The sequence below is a fragment of the Durio zibethinus genome, chromosome 15 (genome assembly GCF_047325235.1).
Source record: "Durio zibethinus cultivar Kanyao isolate XHJ-2024 chromosome 15, ASM4732523v1, whole genome shotgun sequence".
Taxonomy (NCBI): Eukaryota; Viridiplantae; Streptophyta; class Magnoliopsida; order Malvales; family Malvaceae; genus Durio; species Durio zibethinus.
The window spans coordinates 8,352,941-8,368,241 of record NC_143176.1 but is presented as its reverse complement, the minus strand read 5'-3'; the positions used below and the strand labels follow the sequence as shown (position 1 = coordinate 8,368,241).

The window sequence follows — 15,301 nt, the reverse complement described above, 5'->3', positions numbered from 1 at the left end:
AAAAGATTAAAAAGCGACAGCGAGAAAAAGAATCAAATTACTTAACATGTGACATATCTTTGTTATCAAGTGAGTTACCAAAAAAAATGAAATCTAAAATTAATTATTAAAAATATAAAAAAATAAAAAATGAGAAAAAGTTTAAATCTAAAAAAACCCAAAAGCATGTATTATACCATTTGTATCAAGTGGATCTAACAAATATATATATATATATATATAAAGGATTATTTATATTTTTAAAATTGGTATCAAGTAGATTCAAACAAAAAAATATTTATCAAAATTTTTAAAAAAAAGTAAAAAGTAAAAAAAAAAAAACTGTACACCAAACAAAAAAAAATTAAAAAACAAAAAGTCAAAGGTAAAAGTGGGTTGTAATGAAATATAATAGAAAAGTGGATCTCTCGTTTAAAAAAATTATGAATCATTAAAAAATAAAGAACGATAAAAGTGTCCATAAAGATCAGTGGTTCGATTGAAATTTAAAAAATAAAATCTAAAATAAAAGGTCTCACATAAAAATAAAAAATTGTGGATCTCACAAAAGATTGTTTTTATAGTAAAATATTTAAAAATTTATAAAATATATAAAAAATATTAAAAAAGTAAAAGTTAAAAAAACACAAATCAAGAAAAATTAGAAAGTGGTTCCAAAAAAAGGCAATGGACTCCACTATTTTAAAAAAAATTTCTTTAAAAATTAAAAAATATTTAAAAATAAAAAGGTGACACAACACAAAGGCAATATATATATATATATATATATATATAGAAAAAAAAAAAGTGAACATGCGGGATCAACAATAACTTTTTATCTGCAAAGTTTATCTTAGAGTAAAATGAAACTCGCATGTTGCTACGGACTAATTTTTTATTTGCAATAAATAATATTCATGATAAATTTAATAAATCTGTGGATATAATTTCATTTATAATTTTTTAAAATTTGTCAAATAATTTATATATAATGTGCGTATTTCATTTCCACACCTCTTATAACAAATCAAATCTAAATCCACGAAATTTACCTATCCACCAAACTACCAGCTTTATCATCTCATTAAAGAATTTTGAAAAAATTTTAAAAATAATAAATGTGTTGAAAAGAAATTTTTAAAAAATTAAAAAATAGCTGAAGGAATAAATTAAACAAAAAAGAAAAATTTGATCGAAATTTAACTACCTAAAAGTCACCAATTCTATCATTTCTTTAAAAAAATTATAAAATTTAAAAAATTTAAAATTTAATAAAATATACATTTTTATATATATTACAAAATAATTTAGGCAAAATACCCCAAATCCTCTCCGTTTTCTTAATTAAAAAAATAGACCTAACTTAACAGGATATCAAGCTTTTACAAAAATGCTCATATCAGATCAAGATGAATCAAAACCCATCAAATACTAATTGTTTTACTATTCTCATAAACCAACTCATTTTATAAAATTTATCTAATTAAAGACACAAAAAAAAAAAAACTAAAAGAAATGAACAAATAGAGGTGCTACGTGAGTACCTCAATTGATATTATTTTCTTATAAAATATACTTAATTAAAAAATAAAAGATAAAAAATTATCCTTTTATCGATAGGGTAAGATTGCAACTTATCAGATACGAATTCTTTTGTCACCTATATTCATCAGCTCCTTTTAATGTAAAATTTATAGAATTAAAAAATTAAAAAAAAATTAAAAAAAGAAAAAAGTTGGTCCGTCTTCCTTCATTCTTTTCTATCTATTATTTTATTTTCTCCTTCTCTCATTTCCTATTCTTACTTACCCCTTTCGGTCATATCTTTCAAAAGAAAAAGACAAAATAATGGGCTTTATGTTTGTCTAAAGAAAAAATTAAAGAAAAAAAAAACTAGAGAATTCTTTAAAAAAAAATGAAAAAGCGGGTAAAAGAAAATGAAAGTAAAAAAAGAAAATGAAAATGAAATGAAAGTAACAAAAGTAAAGGAGAGAAAATAGGCAACAAAAAATATTAAAAAAATAAAAAATAGCAAAAAATTATATATTTTTTATTTTACAACAACCTTAACTACTTTCTCATCATATCACATCTCATCCATTACCATTTTACCTCGTATATGCGAATGCCAATTTGACCTAGAAAAAGAAAAAAAAAGCAATAAAAAATAAAAGAAAGAGACAGAAGAGAGGTATAAGAAATTACAAAAATAAGAGGTTCATAAAAAATATTTATTAATTAATATGACAACAAAAATAATTAACATCCGCATGTTATAAGGTTGCTTTATATATTTTTTATTAAATATAAATATAATAAATTTTGTTGGCATATATTGTAATTTTTATTAAATTTAACATTAAAGTAAAAAAAAAATTATATTTTTTATTAACTTAAAATTTTTATATTTTTCATTAATTATTCTTTTTCATTATATCAATTTAATAAATAATCTTCTTACAACACCCCACTTTATAATTTTCTTCAAAAAAAAATCTTCCACCGTTAGCCATAGGCGTTTAGAAAGAAAAAGAAATAAAAAGGAAATAAAAAAAAAAAAGGATAAAAATGGTTGAAGAGTTGCAAAAACATTGACACATGGATAGGCTAAAGGAAGGTTAAAGTTGGGTCAAACATTGCAAAATTTATAGTCTTAATTTTAATTATAAAATATTTATTATCTTTTGCATTGTAATAAAAAAATGATTAAAAAAATGTACAATTTGTCGACAATTACAAATTTATAAAATCTCAAAATTTTATATTTATAAATAAACATAAGTGAAAAATATTAAAATAAATAAACAATCAAATATAATTTTTAAATATACATATTTACTTTATTTTTTAGGATAATTGACATGCATATATTATAATTATAAGGTAATTTTATGTTTTTTTGTTAAATATAAAGTAATTATTTTTGTATTAACTTAAAATGTTGAATTTTTATTAATTATTTTTGTTATAATATCAATTAATAAAAATTGTATTTTATATATTTAAAAGATTAATAATTTATTAATTATTTTTTAGTTATAACATAAATTAATTAATAAGTAATTTTTTAACGCTTTATTTATTATTTTTCTAAAAGAATCTCTCGTCACCCCTTATATTTTATGTATAAAAAGAAATAAAAAATCAAATAGACACGTGGATGTCTTGAAGAGAGGTCAAAACTTAATTAAAATGAATAAAATTTTAAATATGGATATGGATGGATGAGTTAAACTTTGGGTAAAAAATAATTATATTTTTTACTAAATTTAAAAATTGGCGTATTATTAATTATTTTTGACGTGGCATCGATTAATAAATAATTCAACTTTAACAACTTGTTTTGTAATTTTGTGAAAAAGGGCCTTCATGTCCTCATCTTTTATGTTTGGAAAAAAATTTTTAAAAAATGTTGAAGAGGTGAAAAATGATGACACATGTGGCATAATAAAGGAATGGCTGAAGCATTATCAACATTTGTAAGATTTATATATAAGACTAGCAAAATACCCGCGCATCATTGAGGGTCAATTATTTTATTTTATTTTATAATATCTACTTAATTGGTTTATATTTCAAAATTCACATAATCTAAAAACATAAAAAAAAAAAAATTGAAAGGTAACAAAAAAATAAGGATGAGATATAGTTATTTTGATTGGACTTATTTTTTTCACAGAAGTTATCCAATTTTAAAAAATAAAATAAGTGAAAAGATAAAAGATAAAAAAAAAAAAAAAAAAGCTTATAGAGGATGTCATACGAACACTTCTATTAAGTTAAAAATATTAATTTCTTAAATTATGATGTCAAATAATTAGTTTATTAATACAATATATGTTAATTTTGACTAATTATGATAAAAGAGGTATTTTAGTAATTATGTTAAGAAGAGTGCTATAGTAATTTTAATTAATTATAGAAAAAAGGGCGTTATAGTTGATTTTGATGCATATCATCTAATTGTCAAGCAAGTAGAAGGGTATTATGATCATTTCTAAGGGGATGACTTTCATATAATTGTATGGATGTTAAAATTGAACACGTAATTGTGAAGCAATAAAATGGGCATTTTCGTAATTATAGTAAAAAGTATTATAGCAATTTTGGCAATTTATAATTTGAGGGGTATTTTCAAAATTATGGTAGGAAGGACATTATAGTAATTTGGGCAAATGATGGTATGAGAGTATTTTCATAATTATGTTTATAAGGCGTTATATTAACTTAGACCAATTATGTTAAGAAGGGTATTTTAGTAAATATGTTGAAAGAGACATTATAATAATTTTAGTTAATCATAGAAAGGGAGCATACAGTCAATTTGGATCCATGTAATTCAATTGTCAAGTAGTTAAAAAGGCATTATGATTATTTCTAAGGGGATTAATTTTATATTATTATATGGATATTAAAATTTGATACATAATTATGAAGCAATTAAAAAAGTGTTTTCATAATTATGCTTAAAGGTATATTAATTTCAACTAATTATAATATAAGGGGTATTTTCATAATTATGATAGGAGAGACACTATATGAAGTAATCAAAAGAGCCTTTTTTGTAATTATGATTAGATGGTATTATAGTAATTTTAGTTAATTACAATATGAAGGGTATTTTGTAATTATGGTTAGAGGATATTTCTGTAATTATGGTTTATGGGTACTATAATAATTTTGATAAATTATAATATTAGAAATATTTTTGTAATTATGGTGGGAAAGGTATTGTAGTATTTTGGGAAATAATAGTATGAGGGTATTTTTGTAATTTTGATTATAAAAGCATTATATTAACTCTAAACAATTATGGTAAGAGGAGTATTTTAGCAAATATGTTGAGCAATGCATTATAGCAATTTTAGTTAGTCACAAAAAAAAGAGTATTATAGTCAATTTGGATGCATGTAATTCAATTGACAATTAATTAAAAGAGCATTATGATTATTTCTAAGTGATTATTTTCATATTATTGTATGGATCTTAAAATTTAATATGTAATTAGAAAGCAATCAAAAATGTATTTTTGTAATTATGCTTAAAAGGTATTGTAGTAGTTTTTGTCAATTATAATATGATAGGTATTTTCGTAATTATGATAGCATGGCATTATATGAAGCAATCAAAAGGGTATCTTTTTTTTTTTTTTTGTAATTATAGTTAGACATATGAAGGATATTTTCATAATTATGATAAGAAGATTATGGTTAGAGAGCATTATTGTTATTTTGGCAAATTATAATTTGAGGGGTACTTTCTTAATTATGCTAAGAGGGGTATTATAGTAATTATGGTAAATGATAGTATGAGGGTATTTTCATAATTATGGTCATGATAGCTATTTTTTAAGCCTGCAAGTGTAGATATCGCTTTAAGTAATAATAGTAGTGAGTGAGTATCATTCCTTTTAGAATTATTTAGTGGTGCTAAAAACTTAGTAATAATAATAATGAGTGAGTATCATTCCCTTGAGAATTATGTAATGGGTGTTAAAAACTAAGTACTAAACAGTCTTTTAACCTTATATTTAGACAAATCAAAAGTTGAGTGGAGAGTGGTTGAAAAAAATCTAAAAACTAGCTAAAAAATGAGTATAAGCCAAATAGGAAAACAGATGGCAAGAGTGAAGCCAATGAATCACCAAGGGAAGAACAAGATTAATCAACTTCAATAAACATAAAATAAAAAGTGATGAAACTATGAGGGCTAATTACAAAGCTACATAAGATGAGAACTTGCTAACAATTATGGTGCTGAACATAAAAGAAATAACAAGAGCAAATTGCAAACAATGTAGATGAAATGGAAAAACAAATAAATTGAAAACTTTATAAGAACTTGGAAATGAACTTAAATGTTAGATTGCATGAAGAGTAACAGAAAGAAAGCTTTGAAAAAAACTTGAAAATAACTTGCATTAAAAATAAGAAAACTTGAAAACAAAAGAGATTTGGCTAGTCTGTCACCTAGCTAAATGAAAAAAATTCAAGAAATGTAGCTTAAAACTGAAACTAGAAAGAAAGAAAGAAAGAAAGTAGAAAATGGAATACTCTACAAGTGAGCTAGAAAGGTCTATTTATAGTACAAGGTTGGGGTTGAGGGATGAACTTAGATATTTTCACTGTAGGCAAAACTCATTTAAATTCAAAAATGATCTTGTTTAGCTAGAGTGGGATTGTTGATTAGATAGGGAGCTTGTTAAGGTAAAAGCTTGGTTGGCTGGGATTGGTCCATTTGTCCCGTCTTTGCTTAAGTGTCATGATATGTCAACCACATTTGAAATTTGAATAAAGATGTGGGTATGATTCTGCTAGTTTGAATTTGTCTTCATGATCTTTACTTCATCTCTTTCACTTAGCTTCAAACTCTTTTGATTGGAAACTCCTCATACACATTTTCTTTTGCTTTGGCCAAACATGCTTACTGGATGTTTTGGGCTTCTTAGTTTGGCTTGAATATAGGTTGGGTATTGCCACCTTTACATGGACTTTGGCTTTCCTTTTGCACACAAAAGCATGGATGGCCGACTGATCATGTAAAATTCTTTAAACTTTGATCGAATGATAGCTTATAACTTTTGCATATGTCACATGCCTTTCATGCACAACCACATTTCTTATTACCTTTGCATGATTTAGTTTTCAAGCATTTTCAGTCTAATTATCCAAATTCTTCATGCAAACTTGACAAACAAAAATTCAAACACATTAAAGTAGAAAATGATATGAATTTACAAAAATTTTCAAAATTTCAAGAAAAAATGACATATGAAAAACCATAATTTTTACAATCATCAAGTTGTATGAGTATTATAGTAACTTTGGCCAATTATGGTAAAAAAAAGGTATTTTCGTAATTATGTTAATAGCGACATTATAGTAATTTGAGTTAATCATAGAAAGATGGACATTACAGTCAATTTGAATGCATGTAATTTAATTATCAAGTAATTAAAAGGGTATGATGATCATTTCGTAGTGGATTAATTTCACATTATTGTATGATCTTAAATTTTAATAAGTAATTATGAGGCAATCAAAAAAGTATTTTCATAATTAAGCTTAAAAAGTGTTATAATAATTTTGGCCAATTACAATATGAAGAGTATTTTTATAATTATGGTATGAGGGATATTATATGAAGTAATCAAAAACACATTTTTGTAGTCAAGGTTGAGAGTAGTATAGTAATTTTAACCAATTATAATATGAGAGGTATTTTTGTAATAATGGTATGAGAGCGTTTAGCAATTATGGTTAGGGTGTATTATAATAATTTTGACAAATTATAATATGAAAGGTATAGTCATAATTATGGTGGAGGGATATTATTGTAATTTTAACAAATAATAGAAGGTGGGTGTTTTTGTAATTAAGGTTATAAGGCCATCATAGTAACTTTAGCTAACTATAGTAAAAAGGTGTTAAGATGTGCAAGCATGAGAAACTCAACTGTTGAACTTGGGGAATGAAAAACAAACGGAGATTAAAAAGTATTTTTAATAAAAATCAAAATAATGAATTGCCATTAATTTTTTTTAGGATATGATTGATCACTAAAAAATTTTATCCTTTTAGTAAAATATTGAAAATGGGTTTAAAGTTTTATAAAAGAACAATTTGCAATCTGCAAAAATAAAATTTGGGTTCAGGAGTCGATTACATATGAGAAAAGATTAGCACCATCGTAGCGCCCGTCAAAGATGATACCAATTGATTACATGTTATCTTTATATTTTGGTGAAAATAGTCCTATTTTTAATCTTTAAAAATTAATTCCTTTATTTCATTTCTTTATTTCAAAAGCTGGTTTATCTGGCTTATGGAAGGAGAGCAACCAATTTCATATGAAAAGACAAAGAAATACTTGAACCAAGATCTGTTCCCAAAAGTGGGTCCTTTCCTTGCTAGATTTATTCATCTTTGTCACTAAAGTATGTTTACATATGAGACAAAGTTCATCAAGTATGTTGATCCATGAAGTGTGAAGTGGTTTGTTTTCGTATGACATTAATATTAAAAGTTACTTAATCTGATAAATTTCAACACCTTTGTGTTATATTATCACATATGCTGCAGCTATTGTCTAGATAATTACTTTCAGCTACATACAGGTTTATTCTGCAGTCCCAGCAGGCATGCAAATGTGTATCTTCTAGAATGTCAGCTATAGCAGCTGCTCATGGTATTTCTAACATTCATGTTTTCCACGTTCAACTACTTTGCTGTTGCTTAATTACATTTCCTAATTGGTCTTGCTTCTACATATCACAAAACTGTTTTTTTTTTTTAAATGAAAATCAGTATTTGATCATGGATGTAGTTGGTACTCGAGATACATGAGGACTATAACTACATAGAGATAAACGGGTGATGTCTTTTTGAATGCTACCATCTGCTGGAAGACCTAATTTGAGAAGCATCAAAATGGCTACTACAAGAAAATTGATTTTGGAGTCCACAATACTTCATAAGATAAACTGTTCAATTGGATCATATTGATGTCAATTTCATGCAATATTTTCAGTTGAATTAGTAAAATATTTGGAACATTTGATGCTTAATTTCCTGTTGTACTTCTAGGTTTTTTTCTCAAAGGATAATCATCTTTCTTATGTTTAGATCATATAAAAAGCAGGCTTTCCAAGGGTTAGACCATTTACAGGCAGACAAAGTTTATCTTTATTTTGGAGTTAGAATTTAGTTAGACCATCATATGCATAATTTGTAGGATTGACCATCAGTCGATTGGCCAAAAAAAAAAAACCAGTCGAATATTTGCAATGATTAGCGCAGTAAGCATAATTACTGTTTCGGCAGAGTAAGTCTACCAGCGAGTTGTATTTAAAAAAAAAAAAAAATGAAAGGTCGCAGCTTAAAAATAAAAAAAAATGTTACAAATGTTGAGATTCAAGTTTTAAACTTACTTAATATCATTTTTAATGGTAGTTACTAAATCAATTGAGTTAATTTGCGGACTTTTAAGGAAGTTGTTTTGCTGATTAAATAACAAGCAAATCAATGGTTGCCGCAGCCTGCTGACATGGTTGGAATTGTAGCAATTCCCAGTCATATCCGATTTTGGCGAGTTGATTCAGGAATACGGCACTGGTATCGGGTCCAGCACTGTATATGAAAATTTCAGGGTCAAGGTTTGTTGTTTAATCTGACATCTTATTCAATTACGAACAAATTGAGTTTTGCATCCCAACTATCAAAGATTTGCTTTCGATTTGAATTTTGAATTGTATGTGTTATTATCCAATAGAAAATTTTGCTCACATATATTAAACTGTTTCTCCGCTAGATAAAATTTTCTAATCACTCTGATCACATTTATTTTTCCGCTAACCTGCAAAATTGATCTGTTCTTCACTCTGAAATTTTTTTGTATTGGTCTTATACTCACTCTAGCTGATATTATTATATTTCCATTTTGTAATTATATTTACACCTTTACGGCCATGTTTAGATTTTCCTTTTTACGTGAAAATTTTGGCCTTAATGCTTAAATTATTTGATTGAATTTTATAATTATTCAATTAGAATTATTTCATTACCTTTTTTTTATAAAAAAATCGTGCAAGATTTGAATTCTAAATTAATTGTACGTTATTATTTAAGAGTAATCGAATGAACCAATATTTTAATTAATTATTTTTTTAACTAATTTTAGTTGAAGTTTTTTATTTGTTTTTTAATTAAGAATTCCCCTTAATCATTGCACGATAAGACGGCAGGTGATTTATTCATGCTATTATGCTTTAATATGCCAGATTAAATGAATATGGATCATTGCCTAACTGTTGATAATTAAGATCCAATGCTTGACAACCTAGAGTAGTGATTACGATCTTGAAACCGGCATTTTCTTACAAAACTCAAGTACCCAAATTTTGTACCAAGATTTTGTTCCCCATGATGTTGTGTTCTTTTCAAACACAATCAGATTTCATTTAGAAATTCGGAAGCATATAGCTCATGTACAGATTTATTGAATTTTACAAGTACAGAGTATAAAACACCCAAAGTTGTTATTGTTAACGACCGACATTTTTTAATTAACGAGTAATATTATGAAATTCACTTCATATTGAATAATAACTTATATGTAAGGAGTAGATAGTAAATTTTTTTTTTATTATTATTATTATATATATATATATGTATCAATAAATTAAAACCTTATTTAAGTGGTAAAAATGAGGTTTTGAAACTTACAGATCTAATTAATTATGTGGGTTTGTCTAAATTTACATGAGTTTATTGGTTATTAATTGATTTCTTTTTTTTAATATTAATTAAATATAATTTTAATTTTTATTAATACATAAAAAAATAATTAGCCAATATAGAAAATAAAGATGAAATTTATTTATAAAATGTCAGACTTTTAATTAAGTGATTAGCAATTAAATTCTGACAACCTCTAATAAAAAAAAAAAATCCTGCCACCCGAACCTTGGACCCTGAACTTTCAAGAAATGGCAGAGAAAAAACGCACTAATAATAAACCAATGGATTGGACATGTTCAAAAAATGCTATTGGCGACTGACCTATTTACAACAATGTGCACCCAAAAAAATGGGTGCCTCAATTATCCACTTATTAGGTTAAGTTGGAAAAACTAAAAATTAGGGATCTCAAGTCACGAGCCAAGTAAATTTGATCAAGGGTACACACATACAAATTAAGTTAAAAAATAAAAAATAAAAATTGTACAACGGTTCAAGTCCTGTTTATGCTTAAACCTGGGAAAAGCCAATGAGGTCGTTTACTTTCCTGATCCAATGTGGCGCTAGAACTGATCATTGGAGTGTTGGGGTCACTGAAATTCTCTCCTCTGTCTGATTTAAATGAAGCTGATGAATCAAGCTCCATAATTTCTTTATGAATTGACTGATGAGAGTAAGGGCGTGCTAATTCTTGACTATGGGGCTTGGAGTTCTTTGGCATCTTCTTGCTTGAGCTGCTGCTTCCAATGCTTAGTGTCAGTTCAACACCACGATCAGAGTCTTCGATGGTCATCTGGTTAATTCTGGAGTGCATGAGGGAGCTAGGCCCTGCTTGGTCTTCTTCAACAGCACTGGCTTCAGCCGAGATGTTTTCCCCGACTGGCCCCTCGAGATCAAAGCCCCTTGAAATTTTCATGGTGTCACCAGCAGAGCAACTGCCACTCCTCTCCCTTGAGCTCGGATCACCTTGACCCTGGAAATTGTACCCACAAGTAGTTTGTGTTGTTAAAAATTGCTGGTTAATGAATTGGGATTGGTTAATATCAGAGCTCGTCATAGGAGTAGCCCAGAATCTGTTTTGCTTGATTTCCTTTTTCAATTCATCCATCTGCATCTTTTGAACACTATACAGCCGGTGAAGTTCTCGTACCTGCAATTCCCAGTTTTTTTCTTGTTAGGTTCTTATTTTTCCACAACCGCGTTCGAGTGATAAACTTCCTTGATTGTTTATGACATTATTTTGAGGGATTGGTTTGCTGAAAGCTGAAATATGATGGTTCTTAAATCATGCATTTTTAACTTCACTGCCGTTAGCTGAGTCAATGGTCATGTAAATTAACACCATTATCAATTGGACTAACATTATCAAATTCAATTAGCTTAAAGACGAGATTTTTCTCAATTATGATAAAGAGACAAAAAAAATTCAAATATTTTGTCGGTACAGACACTAACTGTATAATTTGACCACATTTTCTCTGACACTTTGTTAATCATAACCTTTGCAGAATGGTGATCCTCTTGAGACATAAATCTTAGATTTATTGAAGAAAAGAGAAATTTTCTGTTTTCCGAAAATGCCAATGCAAAAATTGGAATTTGAATGTAACATAATGTAATGTTTTACCATACCTGGTGTTTGAAGATATCTTCATGCATCTGCATTGTCTTTCTGATAGATTCCATGTTGTGCCTATCCAGCACCCTGTCCATGGAGCTGCGAAACCTGTCCAATCCAGTCTTTTGACAATTCTCCTTCAGCGTTCTTGTTCGGAAATAGTCATCCACGAAATACACAGTAAAGCTGCGGCCGTTTCTGTTTTGTGAACTTTCTAATGGATTTATCGCATACTCAAGTTTGGTTCCCATGCCTGAAATAGTTTAAGCATTAAACTTATTGAAGACAGACAACGACAAACCTATTATCCAATTACAACAAATCATACAAAAAAATTATGGCTTAGACATATACAGTGCTGAAAGCTGCTACCAGAATTAATTAGCAAAAATTCATACAAAAGAATAATTTTCCTAGGAACTTTTTTATTTTCCTTTTCTTACAACTTTTTTTCCTTGTATGTCCTTGATTACTCTTTTAAAGTGGGGTAGGTGTGATTCATGAAAAGCCACTGCATGCAATTGGAGAAAGAGTCTAGTTGAATCCAAGTCCAGGAGTCCAAAGTGGCATCACAGCACCAAGGACTAATGTAAAACTCTAATAAATCTTGAGTCCTATCCTTTCTTTTTTACCGAAAAGTTTAGGGTGAGGAGAGATTTTATCATTTCAGGATTAGATTAGACTGCAGATCTCGTAGCAGCATAATTCCAGTCTAAACTTTTCAAGCGAAGCATTCCAATCTTACAAATTCAACAACTCAACCAACCTCATTTGGCTGAGTCATCTCCAACTTTGCCAATTGGAAGAAATTAACAAATCCATGCATCTAGAAGGGGGTGGGAATTGGTTCTTCAAATTATCTACAGTTGTATACATATCCGAAAGTATATATGGACCAAAACTTTAGTGGTTCCTTTTTGGGTACCAAATGCAGCCCATATCTCTGCACATGAGAAAATTTTGAAACAGTTTTTTTTTTTTTTTCTCAGCAATGAAAGAAGGGGTACCATTAAAATTGTTCAGACTTGCATTGGGGAATCTTAATAATTGGATTAATAAGTTTTGCATTTTAACCCTTTTCATCTTTTATAGTAAAGCAGTGTTTCTGAACAGTGCCCTGAAAATGAAGACGGGTGAAAAAGAAAATGGGATGTGGGCAATAAAGCGACCAAAAATGAATTGTGGGTGTCTCTCTCTCTCTGGTGATGTTGCCATCAGTAGCCTTAACAGTAGTCTTCATCTTCAAGAAGTTGTTCACAAAAAGTGCACTTTTTTTTTTATTTGCACACATGATGAAATCTCACTGGAGATGTGGTTAATATGTAATGAAACTTAGCATAAAGACCTAAAAGCCGTAAAATTATTTATAATTCAACAGTAAAAAGGGTTTGAGGGAGAAAGATTCAGTTCATACAGTAATTTGCAGTTGAAGAATAATGACGACACAAGCTTCTATAGTGTTTCAACAGCAAATTATTATGAAGAAAAAGACCTTTTTCTTTCAGTTTCAAGCATCTGAGATAATCAATATGCATAGAAAGAAAAAACATTTATAGAACACTCAAAAACTGCAAGAAAATCTAGCATAATTGGCATCAGCTAGCACTAGCAGCCTCCATGGAAGAATATCTAACGACTAAAGATTGACACAAGAACACTAACAGCAAAACTCTCCTTCAATCAAAAGGTAGATAGGAGGAAGAACGTTTGATGATCTAAAAGATTTTACCTGCAAGAAAAAGTTGCCGAATTGTGGTTCTCCAGAAACAGGTTCATTGAACATATTCCTCACTCAAGCATCTCTTTTCTTCCATAAGTCAATCTTGTAAAGAAGCAAAAGCCAAGAATACCCAAAAAGAAGAAATTAATCACCTGAAAGGGCAACAACCATGACCTATGTTTTGGTGAAAAATGGACGGAGCTATCTAAGCAGTCTGACTATGGCGAATTGAGCAGGCAACAAGGAGCACTACTATGACTAAAAAAATATAGTCATGGTGTTAATAATTCAAGCTTGACAGGCTGTGAAAGAGGGAGGCAAGAAAAAAGCTGGAAGATCAATGTGTTTGTGAGATTAATATTAATTTCTGAGAGAGAGAGAGAGAAAGCTGAATTATTATTTATATATGATTGTATTGAACATATATATGGTATTTTATTGGATTGTATATTTGAGTTGCCAAACTGTATTGTGAAAGAAGATCAAAGAATGGGACCATAGTGTTATTATAATAGAAACAAATGACAGTCCCGAATATGAGCAAGTGTATACCCGTGAACAAGATATTCCAGACAAGTCTTCGCAGGAAATCAAGATATGCATTAATGATATGGAAAGTTAGTGTTTCTTTCTTATTCCTTGGAACATTTCAAAACCAAAACCAATTAAGTTCATTTTTATTGGCCTTTTCTCTTTGTTTTTCTTATTCGTGGAAATTCAATGGTTCCACTACCCAGTCCACTGCTGGTGATTGAGATTGTATCGTAGTAAAAATTCAGATATATCCTGAGATTTCATTTACATAGTTGTACGCTCTATTGGCAGCATTAAATTATTTAGGCAGAAAATATAGCAGTGAAGTTAACATAGTCAAAAGCTTATAATTTATATACGAAATTTAACTCAATTAATTCATATAATCATTTTTAAAAGTTGACATCAAGTAAATATGAGATTTAAATTTTTATACCTGCAAACTTAGACTGTGATATCTTTATTTAAAAATGAAAAAGCTTACAATTTCTATTTTACATGTCCATCCATGGCGACCGCTGCATTTCCTCTGTATTACATAGGATGTATCTATTTTGAGGGGACGAAAGTTCCAAGGCTCTAGTTGGATGCAATCGGACCCTTTGTGGGAGGACGATTGTCATTTGTTTCCGTGCCAATTGTTCAGTTGTGATCCAAATGGATTTTTGGTGCAGTGCTATGAATTCCGGTCAGCCACTGACCATTACATCTTTAGTGGACTTCACGGTCCCTCTTTTTTTTCCCCCTAAGTTGTAGAAACCAAAATATCCCTACAACTTAGCAGTTTTTATTTTTTTTATTTTTATAATTTTTTACTTAAAAATTATGAAATAATAAATAAATAATTAAATTATTATATAATAAATTAATAAATAAATTTTAATTAGTTATTTTCAAATTTATTGTTTAACATAGAATAATTTATTAATTTATTAATTTTATAAGTATTAAATAATTTAAATTTTTATTATATATACTTTTTAGTCTAATATCCTGTCATTTTTTCTTTTCACTATAATTCATTTCTTTGTTATAATTTTTACATTTAAATATATATTTCATAATTGATTTTAATCCAATATTTATAATAATTAATCTCGTATTTATTGTAATTTTTAATTTCATCAAAATCAATTTTACGATTAACCTAAATGGATCCTAAATATACAAGTAATTTATATTTTTTTTTAAAAATAAAACCACTTTTCATTA

The 15,301-nt window shown here is 27.9% G+C and overlaps 1 protein-coding gene across 1 annotated transcript; it reads right to left on the bottom strand.

The window, feature by feature from the left end:
- Positions 1-10,490: 10,490 nt before the first annotated feature.
- On the bottom strand, positions 10,491-14,036 carry LOC149514653 (ras guanine nucleotide exchange factor Q-like protein). The gene is made up of 3 exons (XM_089744284.1): positions 13,565-14,036; positions 11,850-12,088; positions 10,491-11,367 (listed from the first exon to the last, which is right to left on the bottom strand). Exons 2-3 carry the CDS (start codon positions 12,084-12,086, stop codon positions 10,711-10,713), a joined length of 894 nt encoding a protein of 297 aa, XP_089600410.1. The 5' UTR covers positions 12,087-12,088; positions 13,565-14,036; the 3' UTR covers positions 10,491-10,710.
- Positions 14,037-15,301: the final 1,265 nt, after the last annotated feature.